At 45.0% G+C, this 24815-nt stretch overlaps 1 protein-coding gene across 1 annotated transcript in view; it reads right to left on the bottom strand.

Annotated features, from left to right (window-relative positions):
* The window catches only part of pde1cb (phosphodiesterase 1C, calmodulin-dependent b), a 581476-nt gene that overhangs the window by 159917 nt on the left and 396744 nt on the right, over positions 1-24815 (bottom strand). Inside the window, exons 3-4 of the mRNA XM_041189245.1 lie at positions 14041-14154; positions 5125-5307 (exon numbers count right to left, since the gene is read on the bottom strand). Coding sequence (XP_041045179.1) covers positions 5125-5307; positions 14041-14154 — 297 coding nt within the window. The remainder of the gene's footprint in view (positions 1-5124; positions 5308-14040; positions 14155-24815) is intronic.

Here is a 24815-nt window from a genome sequence, read left to right as displayed (position 1 = left end):
TATACATTTTAAAAATAATGGAAATAGGTGGGAAAAGAAAAATCTATATAAATTATTGGAAAAAGTAAAAGGGAGGGGGAAGAAACGGAAAGGGGGTGGTATCATGCTGAAGTTGGCGGAGGATGATCTTTGAATGCGGAGGCTGGTGGGGTGGTAAGTGAGGACAAGGGGAACCCTATCATGTTTCTGGGAGGGAGGAGAAGGCGTGAGGGCGGATGTGCGGGAGATGGGCCGGACACGGTTGAGGGCCCTGTCAACTACCGTGGGTGGAAAACCGCAGTTAAGGAAGAAGGGGGACATGTCAGAGGAACTGTTTTTGAAGGTAGCATCATCAGAACAGATGCGACGGAAGCGAAGGAACAGAGAGAATGGGATGGAGTCCTTACAGGAAGTGGGGTGTGAGGAGCTGTAGTCGAGGTAGCTGTGGGAGTCGGTAGGCTTGTAATGGATATTGGTGGACAATCTATCACCAGAAATTGAGACAGAGAGGTCAAGGAAGGGAAGGGAAGTGTCAGAGATGGACCATGTGAAAATGATGGAGGGTGGAGATTGGGTGCAAAGTTAATAAATTTTTCCAGGTCCCAACGAGAGCATGAAGCAGCACCGAAGTATTCATCGATGTACCGGAGAAAGAGTTGTGGGAGGGGGTCAGAGTAGGACTGGAACAAGGAATGTTCCACATACCCCATAAAGAGACAGGCATAGTTGGGGCCCATGCGGGTACCCATAGCCACACCTTTTATTTGGAGGAAGTGAGAGGAGTTGAAGGAGAAATTGTTCAGTGTGAGAACAAGTTCAGCCAGACGGAGGAGAGTAGTGGTGGATGGGGATTGTTCGGGCCTCTGTTCAAGGAAGAAGCTGAGAGCCCTCAGACCATCCTGGTGGGGGATGGAAGTGTAGAAGGATTGGACATCCATGTTGAAGAGGAGTCGGTTGGGGCCAGGGAACTGGAAATTGTTGATGTGACGTAAGGTGTCAGAGGAATCATGGATGTAGGTGGGAAGGGACTGGACAAGGGGAGAGAGAAGGGAGTCAAGATAATGAGAAATGAGTTCCGTGGGGGAGGAACAGGCTGACACGATTGGTCTGCCGGGACAGTTCTGTTTGTGGATTTTGGGTAGGAGGTAGAAGCGGGCCATCCGAGGTTGGGCGACTATCAGGTTGGAAGCTGTGGGAGGAAGATCTCCAGAGGAGATGGCTATGGGTACCCACATGGGCATCAGCTATGCCTGTCTCTTTATGTGGTATGTGGAACATTCTTTGTTCCAGTCCTACTCCGGCCTCCTTCAACAACTCTTTCTCCGGTACATCGATGATTACTTCGGTGCTGCTTCATGCTGTCGTCAGGACCTGGAAAAATGTATTAATTTTGTTTCCAATCTCCACCCTTCCATCATTTTCACATGGTCCATCTCTGACACTTCCCTTCCCTTCCTTGACCTCTCTGTCTCAATCTCTGGTGATAGACTGTCCACCAATATCCATTACAAGCCTACCGACTCCCACAGCTACCTCGACTGCAGCTCCTCACACCCCACTTCCTATAAGGATGCAATCCCATTCTCTCAGTTCCTTCGCCTTCGTCACATCTGTTCTGATGATGCTACCTTCAAAAACAGTTCCTCTGACATGTTCTCCTTCTTCCTTAACTGAGGTTTTCCACTCACGGTCGTTGACCGGGCCCTCAACCGTGTCCGGCCCATCTCCCACACATCCGGCCTCACGCCTTCTCCTCCCTCCCAGAAACATGATAGGGTCCCCCTTGTCCTCACTTATCACCCCACCAGTCTCCACATTCAAAGGATCATCCTCCGCCATTTCCACCAACTCCAGCATGATACCACCACCAAACACATCTTCCCTTCACCTCGCCGGCAGCATTCTGTAGGTATCGTTCCCTCCGTGACACCCTGGTCCACTCCTCCATCACCCCCTACTCAACCCCTACCTACGGCAACTCCCCATGCATATGCAAAATATGCAACACCTGCCCCTTCATTTCCTCTCTCCTCACCGTCCAAGGGCCCAAACACTCCTTTCAAGTGAAGCAGCATTTCACTTGCATTTCCCCCAACTTAGTCTACTGCATTCATTGCTCCCAATGTGGTTTCCTCTACATTGGAGAAACCAAACGCAGACTGGGCGACCGCTTTGCAGAACACCTTTAGTCTGTCCGCAAGAATGACCCAGACCTCCCTGTCACTTGCCATTTTAACACTCCACCCTGCTCTCTTGCCCACATGTCCGTCCTTGGCTTGCTGCATTGTTCCAGTGAAGCTCAACACAAACCGGAGGAACAGCACCTCATCTTCCAACTAGGCACTTTACAGCATTCCGGACTGAATATTGAATTCAACAACTGTAGATCTTGAACTCCCTCCTCCATCCCCACCCCCTTTCTGTTTCTTCCCCCTCCCTTTTGTTTTTTCCAATAATTTATGTAGATTTTTCTTTTCCCACCTATTTCCATTATTTTTAAAATCTATACCTTTTATGCCCTTTTAGTCTTATTTCACCCCACCCCCACTAGAGCTATCTGTACCTTGCGTGTCCTGCTGTCCATTCGTAATTAGCACATTCTTTTAGATAATATCACCACCTTCAACACCTCTTTGTTCTTTTGTCAGTGACATCTTTTGGTTATCTGCTCCTATCACTGCTTGTTTGTCCCTACAACCACCCCCGACCACCACCCCCCCCACCTTAAACCAGCTTATATTTCACCCCTCTCCTATTTTTACTTAATTCTGTTGAAGGGTCATGAGGACTCGAAATGTCAACTTTATTCTTCTCCGCCGATGCTGCCAGACCTGCTGAGTTTTTCCAGGTATTTCTGTTTTTGTCTTAGAACAGGAGTATTGGCTTTGGATTGAGTGTAGATTTGCCAGAATACCTGGACTCTTAACAGTTAAATTGCAAGGAAAAATTAAACAAATCAGAATTGTATTTTGGAATAAAAGCAAAATACTATGGATGCTGGAAACTTGAAGTAAAAACAGAAAGTGTTGGAAATACTCAGTAGACCTGTGAGGATCTGTGGAGAGAGAAACAGAGTTAACGTTTCCAGGCCAATATGACTCTCCTGAATATTCAACTCAAAACATTAACTCTGTTTCTCTCTCCAAGGATGCTGCCAGACCTCCTGAGCATTTTCAGCACTTGCCATTTTTATTGTATTCCCTGGAGCTTAGGAGCCTAATGGGTAATTTGATCAATGTTTTCAAGATATAAAAGAGAACAGATTGGGTAGGTTGGGAGAAACAATTTCCACTAGTTGATGAATGCAAAGTTAAGGAGCATAGTTAAAAAATAACTAGAGCCAAACTTTTCAGGAGTGAAATTAGGAAACACTTCCTCACACAAAGGACAGTGGAAATTTGAAATTCTCTTCTGCAAACAGCAATCGATGCAAGATTAATCACTAATGTTAAAACTGAGATTGGTAGATCTTTGGTTGCCAAAGTTATCAAGGGATATGGGACGAATGTGAGTATATGGGGTTAGGTTGTAGATCAGCCATGAGGTCATTGAATGGTCAAACAGGCTAAATAGCCTACTCCTGTTCCTAAGCTCTTACGTTCTTGGCTACTAGAATCAGGCCCCAGAAAGCTCTGATCTCAGAGATAATACACACAGCTGTAGGCCATTCAAGCCTATAGCGGCACTTAAATTTTCTGTCCCATCTACTCATTCTAGGCCATGCTTGGGTCTGAACTGGGGCACCACAGACCAAATTGATTGCCTGGCCTAGGAAATTCTGGCTTTCCTGGGCCTGGGCAGAAGCACTGTCCAGCATAGGGTGAGTAAAACCAGGAAAATCTCACCTGGGCTCTCTTTTCTAAATAAGATTCCATCTAAATATCCTTTCGACACTGGAATTTTGTTTTACCAAATGTACTTCAAGCAGTAGCAATTAGCTACTAATGTCGAAGGGAGGAAAATGTCCATTGACAAGCAATTCATTTTTGGATCATAATGACAGCTTTATGCAGGCTTGTCATAGCATCATAATGGCATAGAAGGAGGCCATTCGGCCTTGCAGGCTCTCTGCAGAGCAATCCTGTCATTCCCATTCCACTGCTCTATCCCCATAGTCCTGCAGGTTTATTTCCCTCAAATGCCGTCCAATTTCTTTTTGAAACCATTGATTGTCTCCTCTTCCACAAGCCTTATGGGCTATTAAATACCAATGTCTATGTAAAAAAAGTTCCTCACATTCCTTATGCATCTCTGCCCCAAATCTTAAATCTGTGTCCCCTATTCCTTGTACTATCAACTAATGGGAACAGCTCTTCTTTGTCTACCTTATCTAAACCTGTCATTGTCTTCAATACTGCTACAGATCTCCCCTCGAACTCCTTGCTCCAAGAAGAACAATCCCAACTTCTCCAACCTAACCTTGTAGCTAAAATCCTCCATCCGTGGAACCATTTTGGTAAATCACCTCTGCACTCTCTTAACGAACCACACATCCTTCCTATAGTGTGTTGACCAGAAAGCAATACTATAGTTGTGGCCAGATCAGAGCTTTGTAAAGATTCAGCATAACTTCCTTGCCCTGTGCTGAACACATCTATTTATGAAGCATAATATCCCAAATGCTTTGCTAATTACTCTCTCTCAATATGTCCTGTCACCTTCAAAGATCTATGGACATAAATTTTCAGGTCCCTCTGTCCCTGCACATTCTTTAGAACTATGCCTTTTAGTGTACATTGCCTCTCTTTATCCCTTTAGCCAAAATGGATCATATCACATTTCTCTACATTCAATTCCATCTGCCTCTTCTCTGCCCATTTGCTAGCCTATCAACATCTTGTTGCAATTGATTGGTATCTATCTATCTCTATATCTATATATCTCTATATCTATATATATATATATCAAAAAAAAAATGGTGCACTGACCCCTGTCAAATGCCACTGTCTACCGTCCTGTAGTCTGAAAAAAAAAATGATCACAAACTGCTGTTTCCCATCCTCAAGTTTTTTTTTTAATCCAAGCTGACAATAAGCCTACCATTCTATGAGCCTCAGGTTTGTTAATCAGCCTTTTTTGCTTGTATTATTAAAAAAGTCAAAACATGCCCATTTGCCATGGAAGTTTTATGTAAAGTTTTCCTACCTTTCGACAAATATCCCAGCCTGGACAGCATGGACAATGCTGCGGAACCTTGGTTTCTCCTCTGTTCTCTTCAGCATCATCCCCATTTGTTTTGTAAAGGTGGAAGCCAGCCAGTCACGGACCTCTGAGGGAACAGAGTCCGACTGGATATTGCTGAGTTCATCCTCTGCATCGAGGAGATGCCTGTGTTTAGAGGGGACAAAATCATACAGAATTTTTTGAATATATGGGTGTAAAGTATTTCATACAAAACCTTTTTCATCATAAACGTTCTTTTTGCATTGATCAGACTTATTGCTACATGAATAACAGGCCTGTTAATTCTGGACAAAAAATAGATGGGATATTTTCAGTAATAACCTGGATAGCCAAGGGATCAACTTGAAATATAGTTAACATGACAAGTTGTTTCTTTTACAATGCATAGCCAAGTCACTGCAACAAAATTATTTTGCCTAGTCTCTTTTTCATCTTTTGTCTTTATCTTTCTTTCTGCCTTCTGACTGGCTGCAGATTTGCCAGTGTTTCTTCATCCTTTCTGTCACTAAAAGATGAGGCCTAATGTAGAGTTGTCACTGTCATTACAGGTGGTGGGAAAGGTTCATTACATCATTCTTTCACTCTTCAACAAGGAAAATGTAGATATAACAAACAGTTCTCCTGAGAGTAAAGAAGACTAAGGAGAAACTTGACATAGATATTTAAAATTCTGAAATGTTTAGACAGGCAAAATACAAAAGAAACTGTTTCCGATGGCTGAAGGGTTGATAATCAGAGGATGCAAGTTTTAAATGATTTGCAAAAGGCCCAGAGGAAACATGAGGAAAACCTTTTTTTGAGTGCTTAGGATTTGGAACTTTCTGCCTCATGGAGTAATGGAAAGAGATGAAATTGTAGCTTTCTAAAGGGAGTTGGATAAATACTTGAAGAAAAAGAGTCAGGTGTATGGCAAATATGGAGTGTAGCTGGATTGATGCTCAAAAGAGCCATGACACAGTGAAATGACTTTTGTGCTGTACTATTATAAGGTAACAGTGGGACAGATTCCTAGTCCGCCATATGATGGAAAGTAATTAGAGGCTTTGCCATCACCAGCTCCAGGCTGCAATATGCACATAATAGTGCATATTGCTGCAGCAACTCAGGCTCATTGAGTGGCTGGTTGGCTCTGTTGGCTGGATGGCCAGTGTGGATCAGATTGGGCAAACAGCACAGGGTTCAATCCCTATTCCGGTTTGGGAAGATTTGGGACCTGCTCCCTTGCCCGACCCATGGTGGAGATCGCGGCATTGTGGATCTGATCTGCCTTTGGGCAAAGAACTGAAGAAAAAGACTATTCTATGATGGTCTAATGGTGTTTTAACTCCCTCTGCATGGCAACAGTCAAGCAACTCTCAGTGAGTATGCCTCTACCATGATCAACTCTGATGAAGTCAAGGATACATTCTATGATGAACTCCAGTCCTTAATTGCTACTATGCCAAAAACTGACAAGCTAATCATTCTTGGTGACTTCAACGCAAGAGTTGGTACAGATCACCAGGTGAGAGAAGGGGTCATTGTAAAAAATGGGGTTGGCAGTTGTAACAGTAATGGTTTTCTCTTGCTGAAGATGTCTGCTGAGCATGAGCTCTTAATCACCAATAGTTTTCCACCTCCTTCATCACAGGATGACGCCTTGAATGCACCTCATTCTATGCATTGGCATCGAATTGACTATGTCATTACCAGGCAGAGGGCAAAAGGATGTGCGTGTACATGTGCTACACTGACTCCTGGACTGACCACTGCCTTATCATTTTGAAGATAAACATCAAATCTATCCTCCTAAATGAGGTTCCAGAAGCCTCTCAATGCCTCTAAGCTCAAACAGACAGTCATGAGGAATCTCTCTCAGAGAGACACGAGAGTTGCCTGGGTACAGCAAAAATGGACACTCACTACTTTGAAGATGACTGGGTAACCTTCAGGGAAACAGTGTATTCCACTGCTCTAGAGGACCCTTGGCGTATGCCTTGTTAAACACCAAGATTTGTTCGATGAAAATAATGAAGTAATCCAGAAACTACCGGAGGAGAAACATCACCTCTGCAGGGTTTACTTCAATAACAAGTCATCATTACCCAATCATGATACCTGTTGGAACTTCCACAGTACTGACCATTGAAAACTCAGAGAGATGCAAAACACTTGGCTGAATCAGAAAGGCAAAATTCAGTCATATGTAGACCACAAAGACATGGGAGAGGTTCTATGATGTTTTTGAAATCTGTCTATGAGCCCCAGCCTACAGGTTCATCACCAATCCTTGATGCCAATGAGTCAATACTACTCACAGATAAAGCCCAAGTTCTAGAAAGATGGACTGAGCACTTTAACCACATCCTCAATTGGCCTTCATCCATCAATGAAGAAGCAATCATCAGGCTACCTCATGTTTTCATCAACTACTTCTTGATGACCCTCCCGTGTTGTCAGAAACAACAAATGTAATCAAATTCCTGTCTAGCAACAAAGCTCCAGGAGTTAATGCTATCCCAGCTGAGGTCCATTTATAAGGCTGGAAGTCAATGCCTGCTCTTTGAATCTTTATGAGAGCAAAGAGTAATCCTGCAAGAATTTCAAGATGTCTCCATTGTCCACCTGCAAAAGTGGAAAAGAGCTCACCAATCCTGTGACAATCATAGAGGAATCTCACTCCTCTCCATTTCCGGCAAAATTGTTGTCGGGATCTTTCTGAACCAATTAGTTCATCATCTCATTAAGGATCGGCTGCCAGAGAGTGAGTGCGGTTTCTAAAAAGGTTGAGGAACCATTGATGTGGTGTTTGCAGTTAGACAGCTCCAAAAGAAATGCCAAGTACAGAACATGGACCTCAACGTTTGCTGACCTGATCAAGGCCTTTGACACAGTCAGCCGTGAGGATTTTTGGAAGGTTTTTGGAGAAATTTGGCTGTCCTGTGAAATTCATCGTAATGGTTCAATAGTTCTATGATGACAAGCTCGAGTATGTCCTAGATGATGGTGAGTCTTTTGACCTATTCCCAGTCACTAATGGAGTTAAGCAGGGTTGTGTGATAACACCAACCTTCTTTGCATGTTTTTCCCTGCCATGGCCTCCAATGCCATCCATGATGATGATCCTGGCATCAAAATTGGATCTAGGATTGGAAGCTGCTCAATCTGAGATTTCTCCAGGGCAAAGAACAAAATCCTCAAGGACATACTTTGTGATTTCCTTTTTGCCATTGACTGTGTACAAGCCGCCAGTTCAGAGCTGGACACACAGTGTAGTATGGACTTGTTCTCCAATACAAGCTAAACGTAAGCATGAAGAAAACTGAAGTTGATGTACCAGCTTGCTCCAGGAAAGCCCTATTTCAAGGCTGAGTTTTCAGTCCATGACTAAAAGCTGTCAGCAGTGGATAAGTTTTTGTATCTTGGCAGCACACTCTCTCAAGCTTCGATATTGACAAAAAGCCACATCAAGAATTACCAAAGCAAGTGTGGCCTCTGACAGAATTTGAACAAGATTCCGGCTGGGATGGAGGGCCTGAGCTATGAGAAAAGATTGGATAGGCTGGGGTTGTTTTCCTTGAAGCAGCAAAAGTTGAGAAGGGACCCGATAGAGGTGTAAGAATATGAGTGGCATAGATAAGGTGGATAGGAAGACACTTTTTTCTATTAGTAGAGGGGTCAATAACCAGGGGGCATAGATTAAAGGTAAGAGATAGAAGGCTAGGAAGGCAGTTGAGGAGAAATTTTTTCACCCAGAGATTGGTGGGAGTCAGGAACTCACTGCCTGAACGGATGGTTGAGTCAGAAACTCTCATAACATTTAAGAAGTATTTAATATTCACTTGTGGTGCCATAGCCTCCAAAGGTCAAGCGTTGGAAAATGGGATTAGTGTAGTCAGATCTTTGTAGACCAGTGTGGACATGATGAGCTAAATGGCCTCCTTCTGTGCTGGCAGAATCTAGGCAGAATCTTTTGGTTGCTGTGCAGGGGGGCGGGCCCCACAAGCCAACGTGTAAAATGGCATGTGGTGATGTCAGGCAAGCGTCCCGACTTCACTGCGTGTCATTCCGATCTTCAGTTCAGTGAGCGTGCACTGGAGTTGGCTGCATGCCTGCTGAACTGTCAAAGGCTGGTTAAGGCCATTAATTACCTAATTGAGGTATTTATAAGGGCTGCCTGTCCAACTTTAAGGTTGGCGGGCAGGTGAAGAGCCCAGGCGGCCTTTGCATTTTGTATGGAATCTCATTTGCAGTCGGGATGAGATTTCATGAAGGGTATATAAAGTTAATAAAAATTTTAATTAAAATTCATTGACATGTTCCAGCTCATGTGACACTGCCATGTCTGCATAATTTTTTTATTCTTTTTTCAAGCTTTCACAATCAAATTCATCTCCCTGAGGCATATTTCTGTGCTCTTTTGCACACATGCGCGAAAAACCGCAGGCCCCAACTCTCCCTCCTTCCCTCGCCCGCACAGGTAGCACTGAGCGCTTCCGGGTATGCATCATGCCATGTAAAATGGCGGCACACAGCTGATCGTGACTGGCCATCTGCTGCGCACGTGCCCGCGCCCGCTCCCGTCCAGCCCACCTGACAGGGAGAAACATCTCCCCTATGAGTCTATGAGTATCAGTCTGGGAAATTAAGTGGAGTAAGTCTCCCTACCAAACTGAAAGTCTGTAGAACAATAGTCTTGCGCACTCTGCTCTACGCATGAGACTTCAACTGTTTGCCAACATCATGCCACTTTCACTTGAGCTGCCTTCAGAAGCTTCTGAAGGTCCAATGGCAGAGAAAAGACCCAGACACTGAGGTGCTCACCCAAGCTGGCATATTAAGTATCCACACCACACAGAGGCAGTCACAACTAAGTTGGGCTGGTCTTGTAACTCGAATGCCTGACACACGCTTACTGAATGAATCTTCAATGGAGTGATTGAGTCTGGGGTGCACTCTCATGGCAGTCAAAGGAAGTGCTACAAGGACACTCTGAAGGCTTCACTTGGGAGTTTTGATGTTGACTTTGAGCCCTAGAAAAAGCTCGCACAGGATCGCTGGACATGGCACAAATGAATAAAAAGTGGTACGGCCTCCTTCGAAAACAAGTGCACATCAGAGGCAGAGGGAAAATACAAGGAGAGGATACCCTGAGCCAGCAACTCATCCAAACTCAATCATCTGCGGTATCCTGTTCTACTTGCAGCGGAACCTTCTGGGTGCAGATCGGCCTTAGCAGCCATCTATGTACCTACTGAGACCCTACCAAACACTTCAGATGATGAACATGGCCATCTTGGCTCGAAGGATGAACAAGAAAGATAACTATTCTATGATTTTATTCCATGAAATGTCAGAATTATTGCTCTATAGTTGTGTATGATCACGTTCTTGATATAGGGTCACAATCTAACAATAGATGGGATGGTCAAATGGGCAGATAAGTGGCAGATGGAATTTAACTCTAAAAAGTGTGCAGTGATACACTTTGGAAGGACTAATTTGACAAGGAAGTATTCAATGAACGGCATGGCACTAGGAAGTTCTGAGGAACAAAGGGACCTTGGCATGTGTGTCCATAGATCTCTGATCTCTGAAGGCGGAGGAGCATGTTAATGGGGTGGTAAAAAGGGCATATGGGACACTCGCCTTTATCAATCGAGGCATGTTGGAGTTGTATAGAACCTTGATGAGGCCACAGCTGGAGTACTGTGTGCAGTTCTGCTCACCACATTATAGGAAGGATGTGATTGCACTGGAGGGGGTGCAGAGGAGATTCACCAGGATGTTGCCTGGGATGAAACATTTAAGTTATGAAGAGAGTTTGGATAGACTTGGATTGTTTTCATTGGAGCAGAGAAGACTGACCTGATCGAGGTGTACAAGATTATGAGGGGCATGGACAGTGTGGATAGGGAGCAGCTGTTCCCCTTAGTTGAAGGGTCAGTCACGAGGGGACACAATTTCAAGGTGAGGGGCAGGAGGTTTAGGGGGGATGTGAGGAAAAACTTTTTTACTCAGAGGGTCGTGACGGTCTGGAATGCACTGCCTGGGAGGGTGGGGGAGGTGGGTTGCCTCACATCCTTTAAAAAGTACCTGGATGAGCACTTGGCACGTCATAACATTCAAGGCTATGGGCCAAGTGCTGGTAAATGGGATTAGGTAGGTAGGTCAGGTGTTTCTCACATGTCGGTGCAGACTCGATGGGCCGAAGGTCCTCTTCTGCACTGTGTGATTCTGTGAATGTCCCACTGACTATAGAGGGAATTATTAGGTTGTGAATCCAATAGCAGAACTTAAGTAATTCTTCAAATTGATTTCTTTGCTTGAAGGAAAGATAGATTATCATGGCAATTAATCATACTTTTAGACTGAAGCAGCCAGCTCTGTGGATGAAGGAATTTTTCAAATACAGCGTGAAGCTGTGTCGATGCACAAATTGAAACTGAAGGCAGTTAACAAATGAATTCATGGTTGAGTAGAGAGGCAAGTCTAGGAACTGACTCTGTAGTTTATCAAAGTCATGGAGAAAATGATTTCCTTTTGTTATTCCTGTGGGCATTAGGTGAAACAACTGCTATGACGTTACTACTGTCTGATGGATCTTGCAACCCGCTGTGTTGGTGTGATGTCAACACAATGCATACCATAGTCTTCTTTTCAGAAGTGCCGCCATGTTAAAATAAAATACTTTAATTAACATTACATATGCATTTTATTTAATGTTCAAAGGGAGTTTGCTCAATACTTGAAAATCTTTCTGTTTTCACATCAATGGGCAAGACGTTCTAAGCAGCCTGGAGATATTGGGCTTGATTTTGAGTTCCCCACAAGCTGGGAGCAGGGGAAGGGTTGATGTCCACCAGCATGCGGGGAACCCAGAAGTAAATGCAGTGCATCTGTCAGTGGCCTTTTAACCCAGCCACTGCACTACCAATTCATTTCCGGGTTTCCCGTCCAAATAGCGTGAGCAGGCATGTTGATGACTCACCTGAGTCGATTTAAAGGTACACTCCAAACATGTAATTAGATGGCCTCTTCTGTCTATCCTTGTAGCAGAAAAGAGCACAGAACACAAGGGAGAGGAAAAGAACTGGAAGTGGCCCTTCAACCATCTCACAGCTATTACCTTGCAGAGGAGGCAGCATCAGAGATGCAAAAAAGGGAGCCTCCCAGCTACCTGATGATGGAATTAAATATCAGACAGTGGGTGAAACTGAGGAAAAGGTAATTTTGCTAAGGTGAAATGTGATTAAACTAAAGTGGCCTGGAAAACAGTTACTTGAAAGTAAATCATTGTCAGATCAGTGAGAGGCATTCAAGGAAGTGATAGTGAAGGATAAGAGCAAGTACGTTCCCTTAAAGAAAAAGGGTGGGGTTAACAAATCCAGAGCTCCCAGATGTCAAGAGGTTTAGGAGAGGATAAAGTAAAAAAGGGAAGCTTTTGACAGATACAAAGACTTAATATTGCAGAAAACATAGAGAAGCATAAAAAGTATTGAGCTGAAATTAAAAAAGGAAATGATATAAGTTCCAAATTTTTACTTGACATTATCGAACACACTTGAATGTGTGATGAGAAGAGCAACAAACAACTAGTAATGAACAGCAACCTGATTGTTCACATGTATCTGTTTTTGGATAGTTGCAGGACCATGCCTGGGTAGTTACCCGTCCTCTGATGGGGTAATATGAATAGCAACAGTCTAACTTACAAATGGCAAATATTTTTCTCAGAACAGAAATGAACATTAAACCAGACTCCTGCTGTTAATTATTCTGAATTCCGCCAACTAGCAAGCTGTCAAGTAAAAAAAAGGTCAACATTGTAAAGGTGGAAAAGTCTTGAAATCAACTTCTAAGGTATATAAAATGAAATAAATGTTATAATATTGTATCTATTCTAGTAAAATAAGTAACAACTTCTAATTTTTCAATGACTTGCAACTGTTTTTTTTATTTTAAGTATGGACAACGGCAGAGATTTGGTCAAATTTTGTGTTTGCGGGATTTTTGGGCTCGTGGATGTACTCCAGCTTCTAGAAAGAGTCAATTTGCTTATTTAAGGATATTTCTTGGATGCATTCCAGCTTTTATAATAGGACTTGTGAATTCATTTGTTTATAAATACTGGACTGAGGCTGGACAAAGGGTAGGTGGAGGGTTGGGGTGGTTTGGAGGGTGGATGGGGTGTAGGTTGGAGTCTGGGTAGGGGGCTGGTTGGGTGAGAGGCATGGGAAGGGGGTACATTCATTTAAAATTCAAAACACTTTTGAAATACTTTGAAATATTTTAAAATACATTTAAATATATTGTCAGGCCTTCCCAATGTTTGCTCAACATTTGCTCCAATACCATTGGAAGATCTGGCACTCACCCTGGAGTCAGCCTACCTCCACTGCTGGCGTGGGTCTGCCAATGAGTGCAGCAGACCTATCTCTGGGCCAATTAAGGCCTCAACCATGAAAAAATCCCACTTGCTGGCAGGCCAGCAGTGAAGGCAAGATCACGACATGGGATTGGTCCTGCCTCCTGACCTGTAGTTAAAATAATGCTTCTGTTTGTTCCAGAGAACATTGTAACAAATATTACGCTAAAATTATACTGATACAATGATACGGGGGGGTGGGGTTTGTGAGGGGAGAGAAATTCATCTTAAGTGGTGGTGCAAAATGGGCAGTATCAGATCGGTCACCCTTTATACGCAAAACCTGATATTCAGTTCCATTGCAATCAATGGAATTAAATATCAGACACTGCGTATAGTGTCCACCAATCCAATACTACCTGTTCTGCAACATTATCCAAGATGACTTACAGCCAGGGATCATCTGACAGCACGGCTGAAGTCAAGCACAAATAAATGTAAAGGTTCTGTGATGTGGTTTGTACACATACCTTGTCTCATCAATGTAGACTGTCTCAAGCACTGTAGCTGCATAGTCTAAATTCTTCTTCAGTTCTGTGACTGAAGCTTCACCTCGTTCCAGCTGTTTGACCAAAGTTCGCAATCTAGAACAAAACAAAAACTGTTATATTACCTAAATTGCACATAACTAAGGAGGAAAAGACAAATTGGATTTATAATGAAGAGATCATCTGACTTCCTTCCATAACTTTAAATGTTCATGCCTCTTTCCCTTAAAGAATGCCTATCCATAAAGCACGGCGCTTGACCAACAGTGCAATTTGATAAATTAGTGCCATAATTGAAGCTTACAGTCACAGTCACAGGTAGAGGTGTTTATCCCATCAATGGGCAGCCATGACATTCAAGTTAAAGCAAATGTTTTCAACTTGAATAGTTATGTACACTTTACAACCGAGGAAATGGTTAAAGATATTTTGTGATGCCATATTACTACAGTGGTATAATTGTTGGATTTTTAATTCTATTGGGATTTCTACAACACTGTGCAATAACATTTACATGGACCCACTCTGCAATCCTGCACTGCCACAAGGGAGCAGTGCTTGCAATGGAGTATGGGTTGGAGATAAGACTGCAACATGGGGCAGAATTTTTCCGTCGTCTGGCGAGCATCCCGACATCATCACACACTTGCGTGATATTTCGGCCGGAGGGCGTGCGAGAGGTGGCAGCATGCCCGCTGACAATTAAGAGGCCTATTAAGGCCCTTAGTCAATTACTTGAACTGAATTTTTCACTGCCTGTCCAACCTTATGGTTGGTGGACGGGTGAAAAGACCTAGCGGCTTTTGCATTTTTTGTGAAGCCTCATCCACAGGCGGGATTCAGTTTCGACCACTGATTAAGAAAAAACAACAAAAACTTTTAAAACTCATTTTAACATGTCCCTGTTCATGAGCGCGGATATGTTTTCCTTAATTTTAAAATCTTCATTTGTAAAGTTAAAAAACCTTCAGCTCCCTGAGGCAACTCTGTGCCTTCAAGGAGCTTTTTGTGAGCGGACCCGCGAATGTGTGCTGACTTCCACGCTCGCCCTCCTCCCATCCCACCCAGGCAGCATTGAGCGTTTCAGCATGTGATTCACGCTGGCTGGCCATTAATTGGCCAGCAGCATGAAATCGCGGTCGGGGCCCAAACGTGGTCGGCAGTCAGTTTCATGGCTGGTCATGTGCCCGCCCGACGAGGAGAAAAGCCTCCCCATGAAATCCAGATTTGCTGATCCGCACATCCTGGGAGAGTGAGATTTTACAATCAGCATCTAGAAAGCACAATACATGAAGATAATTGCAGAAATACAATCTTCTAATGTCAGTTCTGAGCAGGACCATCTGAAAATAAATCCAATATCAACAAATTTGACACAAAAATACTAACACATGTGACACTAAAGGCCAGATTTTCATGAATGTACCTTTAAAAACCCAGATGTGGAAGTCCCACCCCCATTTCTCGGGGTATCTTGAACAAACCTTCATAACCCGTATATCCTCAACAGGTCTCAGATCCCTGACATCTTCCAGGGACCACACAGGATGCAGGGTTGGTTCCTCGGAGACAAGGGCTACCCCACAAAGGACATGGCTGATGATGGCAGTGCATCGGCCTTAGACTCCTGGTGAGAGAAGGTACAGCAAAGGCTCATGGAGTTTTGTTAAACATACCATTGGCATCCTGAAAATGGGGTTCCAGTGCCTGGACAGATCTACTGGAGAACTCCAGTGCATTCCCCATTGGGTGTCGTGCATCATTGTGGCTTGCTGCACGCTACCTAACCTGGCGATACAAAGGGGGAGAGCCTGGATGATGGGGAGATGCAAGAGCTGCACCTCTCCTCCGATGAGGAGGAAGTCAAAGGGGATGAGGGCGATGAGGCCCTGCACTGGCCAAATAAGGCAGACATAGTTGTGAGGCCCTCATTGCCACAAGATTCCAGGAGGATGATGACGAGATGCAGTGAGGATGCTCCTAAGATCTTCACATTGCATCTGGGAACACCTGACACCTGTCTGGCTGAGGGCAGCACACATACGCTCTGTGAAGAAACTCATATCATCAAGACGCTGCTGAGAACATGGGCATGGAATTTAAGAGAACTTGATATTTTGTCAGGCTTCATCACTTGTTCTCTTCAGCACCACACCTTCACTTGTCTGGAAAGGTGACGAGATGCTGGGGAAGCCCTGCCTCAAAGGTGCTGAGAGCACACAGAGAACGTCAGGGAACCCAGTGACGCTTGGGTTCAAGATTCTCGCAGCAAACACAGGCCACATGGAGGTGCAGGCATCACTAATCTGGGGAGTGACTTTGAAGCCGGACAATCACTTTGCTGAAAAGGTTACACTGTGCACAGGGGAGAGGCCCTAGGCTGCGACAGTAGCCTTCATTTTGTCACATCTGATTGACATGAGCACTGCTCATCACAACAAGCAGCCATTGACAAGGAGACATTCTTGGGGGTTTATTTACAATGGTCAATATTAAGTACCTCCTCAAAAATTCAATTAAATTTGTTCGGCAAAGCCATGCTGCCTATCCCTGATCAAACTTGTCTATTTCTTTGTCTATTAAACTGTACCATGTTGTGGTTGCTGTCACTAAAATGCTCCCCCACCAACACCTCAGCCACCTGTCAAGCTTCATTCCCCAAAATCAGGTCCAGCAATGCACCGTCCCTTGTTGGACCCTCTACATATTAACCTAAAAAGTTCTCCTGTACACATTTCAAGAAATCCACTCCATCCAAGCCCTTAACACTGTCTATCCCAATTAATGTTGGGAAAGTTGAAATCATCTAATATAATTACCCTATTGTTTATTGTTAATGCCTCTAGACCTTCTCTATACTATTACTCTTATTAATTCACTTACCCTTGCAATTCCTGCATCATGTGAAAAGTTACTCTGATTGAAATTTGTAATTTCAAGTGCACATGGCAGGGGGCTGCTTGCAATTCCTGCATCACCTGGGAACTTCAGGACACTTCATGGGGGACCGTGTGTAGGAAGTGCCTCCAGTTTCTTGAGCTCAAGCTCAGGATTTCTGAGCTTCAGAGACAGCTGGAGTAATTGGAGCATCAAGATGGATGAGAATTTCCTGGATCATAAGTTCTAAGAGGTGGTCACCATACAGACAGCAAGAGTTCAAGATAGTAGGTGGGTGGCCACCCAGAAGAGTAGTATGAGCCAGGAAGTGCAGGAGTCTTTGTGCTGTCTGCCATTCTCAAACAGATAATTAGGGCAGAATTTTCTGCCTGTCAGGCGGGTGGCGTGGGAGCAGGTAGGCACAGACCCGACTGCCGCCTGCGATCAGGTCCATGCCGCCATTTTATGCAGGTGGGCCAATTAAGGCCTGCCCAGCATGAATCGCGGCTCCCGTGGACAGTGGGAGTGGGCGGACAACAGCGGGACTGCAATGGCTGCCGGGTCCAATAGTGACCGAGTGGCCTTTTTAAAAAGCTGCTGCAGCCTTTCCAAGGCTGTGAATCATGGCCAGTGGAAGGGCTCCCCAGAGCGCTACTGGTGAGTAGGCCAGGCAGGAGGATAGGGCAGGGGGGCACTGTGCTCCTTGTTTTTCGGACAATTGCCTTGATGACCTTGAGGAGGTGGCAGCACGGCAGAAGGTCCTGGTACCCCAGGATGGGAGGAGGAGGCCCACCCCCACATGACCAAACGTGCCTGGGAGGAGGTGGCGGAGTTGGTGAGCTCCCGTGACGTGGTGTGGAGCAGCTGGATCCTGGAAGCACTTCAACGACCTGTTGCGCTCAGGAAGGGTGAGTACTATTGGCATTGGTCACTTAACCCAGCAGGTAGGCTTTCCCCCTGGAGGCCTCCCCTCTCCCGCATCCCCCCCCTCCCCACCTCCACGGCCCCCCCCCCCAACCGCACCCCCCACCCCAACCAACCCTCAAGTCTGAGCGTAGTGACTGCATTGAATCATTTATGGCATGTGTCCTTCACTGGGTGGCCAGCAGATATTGCCCATGCCAAGGTCACCCTAAGATGTTGGCGAAGAGATGGGTTCTGCACCCGCAGCATGTGATACACTGAGACCCACATGATTGTTTTGGGGGCATCTGGAGGAGCTGTACCTAGGCACAGTGCTGGAACTCCAGGACATGTCAAAGTCAGGGTGATGACAGGCTGGTAGGGGAGCTTCAAGGTGGCGTGGCACCAATCGATCTGCTGCCCTATGAACTCCACGTGCTTGCGCCTCCTTGCTATGGAAGGTTAAACCATGTGATGCCTAATGTGATGTAGGCAGCATTTGGCCAAGGGGGAGTGGGAGGGGTGGTGGCTGCACAGGCCTAGCATCTTTGTGTGTGTTCAGCAGCATCGGGGTGAGGAGGCACTGGAGCCCTGCAATGTCCCACTCTGGTCGGGGTGGGCCACATGCAAATAGAGTCCAGGTATAAGTAGCACTAATCAATGCTTTTCTCTCCTTTTCAGGAGAAGAATGCACTTAATACCGCTGAGCGGGTGAGGACTGGTGGAGGGCCGGCCCAGTTGGCGATTCTCAGTCATTTCGAGCAGGAGGCCCTAGATTTGGAGAGGCGCCATGTGGCCAGATCCACTGCTATCGGTGAGCTTGCTTGGGGTGCCATGGGCATATGTATGCCCAGCAGTGAGTTCATCATTGTTCTCCCAACAGCCATGGCAGTGCTGAATGTTTGACATTTGCAAAATTGCTTGACCATTGCTTATGGAGGGATGAGCGCATAATGATCCGGGGGACAGGGATGCACATTGACATTGGATCAGTTAACATGGAGACAATGTCTTTGTTCTTCCTTTCAGCATCAGTGGAGCAGGGCCGGGAGGAACAGCAGCAGGGGTCCCCTCTCACACCTGAGGGCCCTGAAGTCTCACCAGCATCACACCATCTCTGCCAGGCAGGCACCAGCACAGATATTAACGCCTCGGTGGAGATTAGAACATTGGCTAGTGTCCCGGGGCACAGCGGTGAGGGCACTTCACAGTTGCTGGAGGATCTGGCAGAGACAGAGAGTGCCCATGATGCCAGCAGTCAGAGATACTCAGTCAGTGCCTGCTGATGTGCCTCTGGAGTCGTCCGCGACGCAGCAAACGCAGGAAATCCGGCCGGGTGTGCGGGAGCATCTGGGGGAGATACATGAGGCTATGCTCGGCTTGGCGTCCGTGGTGCAGGAGTCCATGCGGACTATCACCAAAGCAATGAGCCATGGAGAGAGTGGGGGTGTGCTCGGACCAGCAAGCCCTCGCATCAACATTGACCTCAGCTGGTCAGTGCCAGTGTGGGAGATGGTCAGGGCACCAAGTTTCCCAGCTCAGTGCCTATCCAATCACGGTGAGCAGGGAGGTCCAAAGCGACCTCATGTCGGCGCAACAGCTGTCTGTTCATCTCTGCGGGCTCCTCTCAGGGCACTCTGGAAGAGGGCGGCAGCTCCTCCGCCCCTCTCCCAGTGACCATTGCATCCGGTGAGGCTGCGATGACTGGGGAGATGCCAGATGTGGAACTGGCAGCTCCCTCCCAGGCGGGGCCAGCGCAGGCTCCGCAGGCCAGAGGATGACCATCAAGGTCATTGAGGCCAACAGGACAGCAGAGTCAGCAGGCTGTCTTAGGTGCCACTCCTAGTGAGGGGGCAGCACCAAGACGTAGCTCCCGAAAATGTAAACATAAGGCATCTTAGGCACACCACGGGTTTTTGTTTTGAAGAATTGCAGACTGCGCAGGCAAGATTCAGTAACTTTGAACAAAACAATATTTGGCAGAGCACTGCGACTCCACTGAGGCCTCTTATCCCACCTGTGGATGAGGTTTCTACAAATGTGTCCTACCCGCCTGCCCATTGTGCCTGTGCGCTGACCCAAAGATCGCACGGCCATTGATAAATCACCATCGATTGGCGCCTCAAGGGCCTTAAGTGGCCTGTTAATTAATGGCCGGCGCGCATCGGAGATCATTGCACACCCACCCAATGAAATATTGTGATGGCGCACGGTGATGTCGGGACACTCACCCAACATCACCACACGTTATTTTACACATTGACGTGTGGGGCCCGCCCCTGCACACCAACAGGAAAATTCTGGCCTCAGAATTGGAGACTGCTGGGAGTGATGACATGTTGAAGGATGGCAGTCCAGACAATGGCATCAATGGAAATTTCATACTTAAGGGGACAGATGGGCATTTCTGTAGCCATCATCATGAGTCCAGAATGATACGTTGCTTACCAGGTGTCAGGATAAATGACATCACAGAGAGAGTGTGCCGAATATTCTGCAGGGGGAAGGGAGTGAGCCAGAAGTTGTGGTACATGTCAGTACCAAAAACACAGAGAGGGCTGGTATTGAGGTCCTGTGGTCAGGTTTTCAGGTGCTATGGAGGAAGTTAAAAAGTAGTTTCTCAAAGGGAGTACTCGCTGGGTTATTCCAAGTACCACAAGCTAGTAAGAATAGAAATAGGAAGGATCAATGCACAATTTCAGGCATGTGGCAGGAGGAAGGGCTGCAAAGTCTTGGGTCATTGGGGCCAGCTTTGGGCCAGTAGGCACTTATTCAGAAAGGAAGCACCTCTAAAGGACTGGGACCAACGTCCTCACAGGGAAGTTCACTCATGTGATTGGGGAGGCTTTAAACTGAATTAGTTGGGGTGGTTGGGCACCAATATATAGAAGTAAAAAAGACGAGAAAGTTGCATAAAGTAACTGCGTTTGACAGCACTCAAGAGAAACCATACCAAATGGGTGCAGACTAAGAAGGACTATGAGGATTACAAAGACAGGTTTAGAATGCATCAATGTAAAGTGTGATGAAATAAAGTTGATGAGCTGCAAGTGAAAATGACTTGTGTGGGAATGCGATCTGGCATCAAAAATCGAATTGTGGCTTATTAATGGGGAGGACTGGGCACTTAATATTCAAGGGCACAAAGTGTTCATAAAAGATGGGAAAGGACAAAAGGGATGTGGGGTGGCAGCAATGATTAGGGAAAACATTGTAGTATTGGGAAAAGAATGTGTCCTTGAGCAGGCAGGAACAGAATCCGTTTGCTTAGAGTTGAGGAGGAAGAAAGGCATGATCACACTACAGGGGGTTTCTATAGGCCTCATAATAGTGAGAGACGGAGAGGGCAAATCTGTAGGGAAAGGACAAAAGATGTGCAAACTATAGAGTGGTGGTATTAGGGGAGTTTAGTTACCCTAGGGATAATGTTAGAGCAAAGACAAGGAGGGGAGGAATTTCTAAAATATTCAGCTGATCTCCTTGACCATTATGTCCTCAGTCCAATTAGGAAGGAAGCATTACTGGATCCAGTGCTGGAGATTGAATTGGCCAAGAGGACCCAATTGCCTGTGGAGGAACATCATATTTTAATTCGGCCGTGCCATCAGTAAAAAAAATGTGAGCATTTAAAGTGACCTAGCAACTTTCATAAATCAGTGTGAACTACAATTGATGCCTCGGAGCCTGTGACCGCAGTGGGGGAGGTGAGAGAGTGGTCACAACTCATGGTTTGGAAAGCCATGCATTGCAATTTCTGGGCATCTAAAAATACAGACTAGAATTTAAATCATAACATGTCCTAGGCATCTAAACCACGACACCACCCAGGCATTTACACTATTATACAATCTGAGCACCTAAACCACAACCCCCTCCCCCCCACAGTATTGCTGAATGTAGGCTTAAACTAATTAAGCTACAGCTTAGGGCCTCACAAAATGAGGGGCCTCTAAATAAGAAAAAAACTGACTCAATTCAAGTTTTAACATAATGGGTAATTAAATTAAGAAGATATGGGAAATGACTCTCCAAATATGGACTTTTCATTCTAATATGACAAAAATATATACATATGTGGCTGCACTGATGCTAGTCATATTGAGTTCATAAATTTGGGCAGGTATAGCAGTAATTCATCTCAAAATTTCATGAAAATCCATTGACAATAATGAAGCCAGACAAAATGAAAGATTTTGTTCAGTTACCCCTGCTGCTGTCCACAGAATTATTGTCTCTATCGCAAATTGAAGTTTTAACTTCTATACTATGTGCATAATCCCCAGCTGGGCAGTGCTCAAATCATTTTTGGGCCCTGATTCCACCGTACCAAAATGTCTTTCTGACAATAAGTGGGAAGCACATCCAAAAGCTACTTCAGCTGTAGCTGAAAGCTATGGTTCAATTATTGATGCTTTTAATCACCTTCATATTAATGACAGGGAAAAAGGTGATACAAGGAGAAAAGCTGGCATTCTACAGGAGGAAATGGAGGAATTAGAGTTTGTATTCACGGTAGAACTTGGGAATCATGGCCAGAATCTTTGGTTGTGAGCGGGTGCGCGGCCTGCTCGCCGACGCATAAAATGACGCACGGTGATGTCGGGCGTGCATCCCGAAGCCACCGCACATCATTCCGATTTTCAGTTCAGCGGGCATGCACTGGAGTCAGCTGCGCATCCGCTGTACTGTTAAAGGCCTATTAAGGCCATTTAAAAACTAATTAAACCACTTAACATAGCTGCCCGTCCAACCTTAAGGCTGGCAGGCAGGTGAAGAGTCCAGGCAGCCTTCGCATTTTTCATTAAACCTCATTCATGGGCAGGATGAGGTTTCATGAATGATTTATAAGCGAAATAAAGATTTTTGTTAAAATTCATAGATATGTGACATGTGACACTTTCACATAGGGGACATGTTCTAAATTTATTTTTCTTTATTAAATTTTTGAAACTCAAACTGATCTCCATGCCTCAGGGAGATTGCTCACGAAAGAACGCAGGCCCCTACTCAGCCTAGTCCCCTCACCCACACAGGAAGCGCTCAGCGTTTATGGGTGCACATCACGCTGGGCGGGCCTTAACTGGCCCACCCACGTAAAATGGCGGTGCGCAGCCAATCACGGGCGGCAATCGGCTGCGCATGCGCCCGCACCTGCCCAACCCTCTTGATGGGGAGAAAATTCTCTCCTATGTGTTGGATCAGTTCCACAAAACCAGCAAGGCTGCACAGATAGCCCTTTGTACATGTACAAAACTTTACACATCACTCACTCACTTCTTGAAAGAAATCCATGAAAGTTCTGCTGAAATTGAACTCAAAGCAAAAGAAAACCTGCCTGGTGTAGACTACAAGTATGTGTAAATAAGCAGAAAAGGATTAGAAAAAAAGTAAATGATGGTGACATACCTAATGCTGATGAAATGCTTTCTCTAAGAGACAAATTTCAGGTGAAATCCTTTATCCCTATGATGGATGCACTTGAAACCAACTTGAAGAAAAGAGCAATCATACAAAAATGTTGCGAATAATTTTTTGTTTCTGGTTGATTTTGATGCCTGGGAAAAATGGCTAAATGAAAGTGTAAAACTTCTGATGAAAGACTATCCTGAAGATGTTGACATTAACCTCATTGGGGAATAAAGCACTTCCATGCTTATATTAAGGAAAATTATGCAGATAAATGATATTTAAGCCACCAGGGCCTCTATCCAAGGTAAGATTCTTCATTTGGCGTTCCCTAATGCAGCTATTTTTGAGTCTAATGGTAACAAACTGCTCAGGGGAAAGATCATTTGCTCGAGTGAAAAACATCAAGAATGAACCGCAGACAATAATGCTGCAAGGAAGCTATCAGCCTGAAGCATTATGTGCATCAAAAGTGATGAACTGCGTAGCTTATTATTTGAGGACATCATCGGTGACTTTGCTCTCCAAAAATCACAAAATAAAATGTTTTAAATTTTTGACTTCATGTGGTGTGCAAACAGACACACTGCAGTTTGTATTACTACTTCCATTTAGTAAGCTGTTTATTTGTGTAAACACCCTTTCTGTTGGTGTTGATAAAAAGTTTTCATAAATAATTAAAAAATCATAAATGTATTTTAATTTGAAAGTATTATAAAATGCAAACAGGTATTTTGTACGACGTGCTTTAGTTAGATGATCATTGTTGCTTTGTGCCTTTGCATCTATGCAAATATAAAGCATTCATATTTATATTTTCAATATCCTTTCCGTGAGAATAATAAAGTGTTATTTTTATTGTATGTGGCCTCTTAAGCTTGACATTGCTTAGGGTCTCAGCATGTCATAATCTAGTCCTGCCCACCCCCAAGGGATCCAAGTCATTATACTTCCCGAGCATCCAAATCACTGTACCATTAAGTCTTCTGAACCATTATACCTTATTGACATCAAAACTATTACACCTCCTGAGTGTAAAAACCATTACATTTCCTTAGTATCTAAAGCAGTAAACCTACTGGATGTTTAAACCATTACACATCATCTGTCTCCAAACCATACATCTCCTGGGCATCCAAACCATTACACCAGTTGGGTGTCTAAACCACTGCATCTCTTAGGGGCAAAATTTTTAGCTTGACGGGTGGAGGGCATGCACCTGGCCAGCTTGAGCGTAAAATGACATCGGGCAAGCGTCCTGATGTCAACCCATAGTCGCGCGATATTTTGTGTGCCGGAGTTGGCATCGTGTCCACCAACAATGAAAAGGCCTGTTAAGGATCAATTAAATAGAATTTTTCGCTGCCTGTCCAACCTTATGGGTTGGGGGGCAGGCGAAAGGCCAAGCGGCCTTTGCAGTTTTTAGGAATCCTCATCCACAGGCGGGGATGTGGTTTCCCAAAGCAAATAAAAATAAAATTTAACATTTAAAATTTAATTAATGACACGTCCCTGCTCATGTGACAGTCATATGGGGGGGGGGTGGACATGTTTTATAACAGATTTAATTT

Source organism: Carcharodon carcharias, chromosome 6 (assembly GCF_017639515.1).
Source record: "Carcharodon carcharias isolate sCarCar2 chromosome 6, sCarCar2.pri, whole genome shotgun sequence".
Taxonomy (NCBI): domain Eukaryota; kingdom Metazoa; phylum Chordata; class Chondrichthyes; order Lamniformes; family Lamnidae; genus Carcharodon; species Carcharodon carcharias.
The sequence above is the reverse complement of the archived record's forward strand: the minus strand, read 5'-3'. Positions and strand labels throughout refer to the sequence as shown.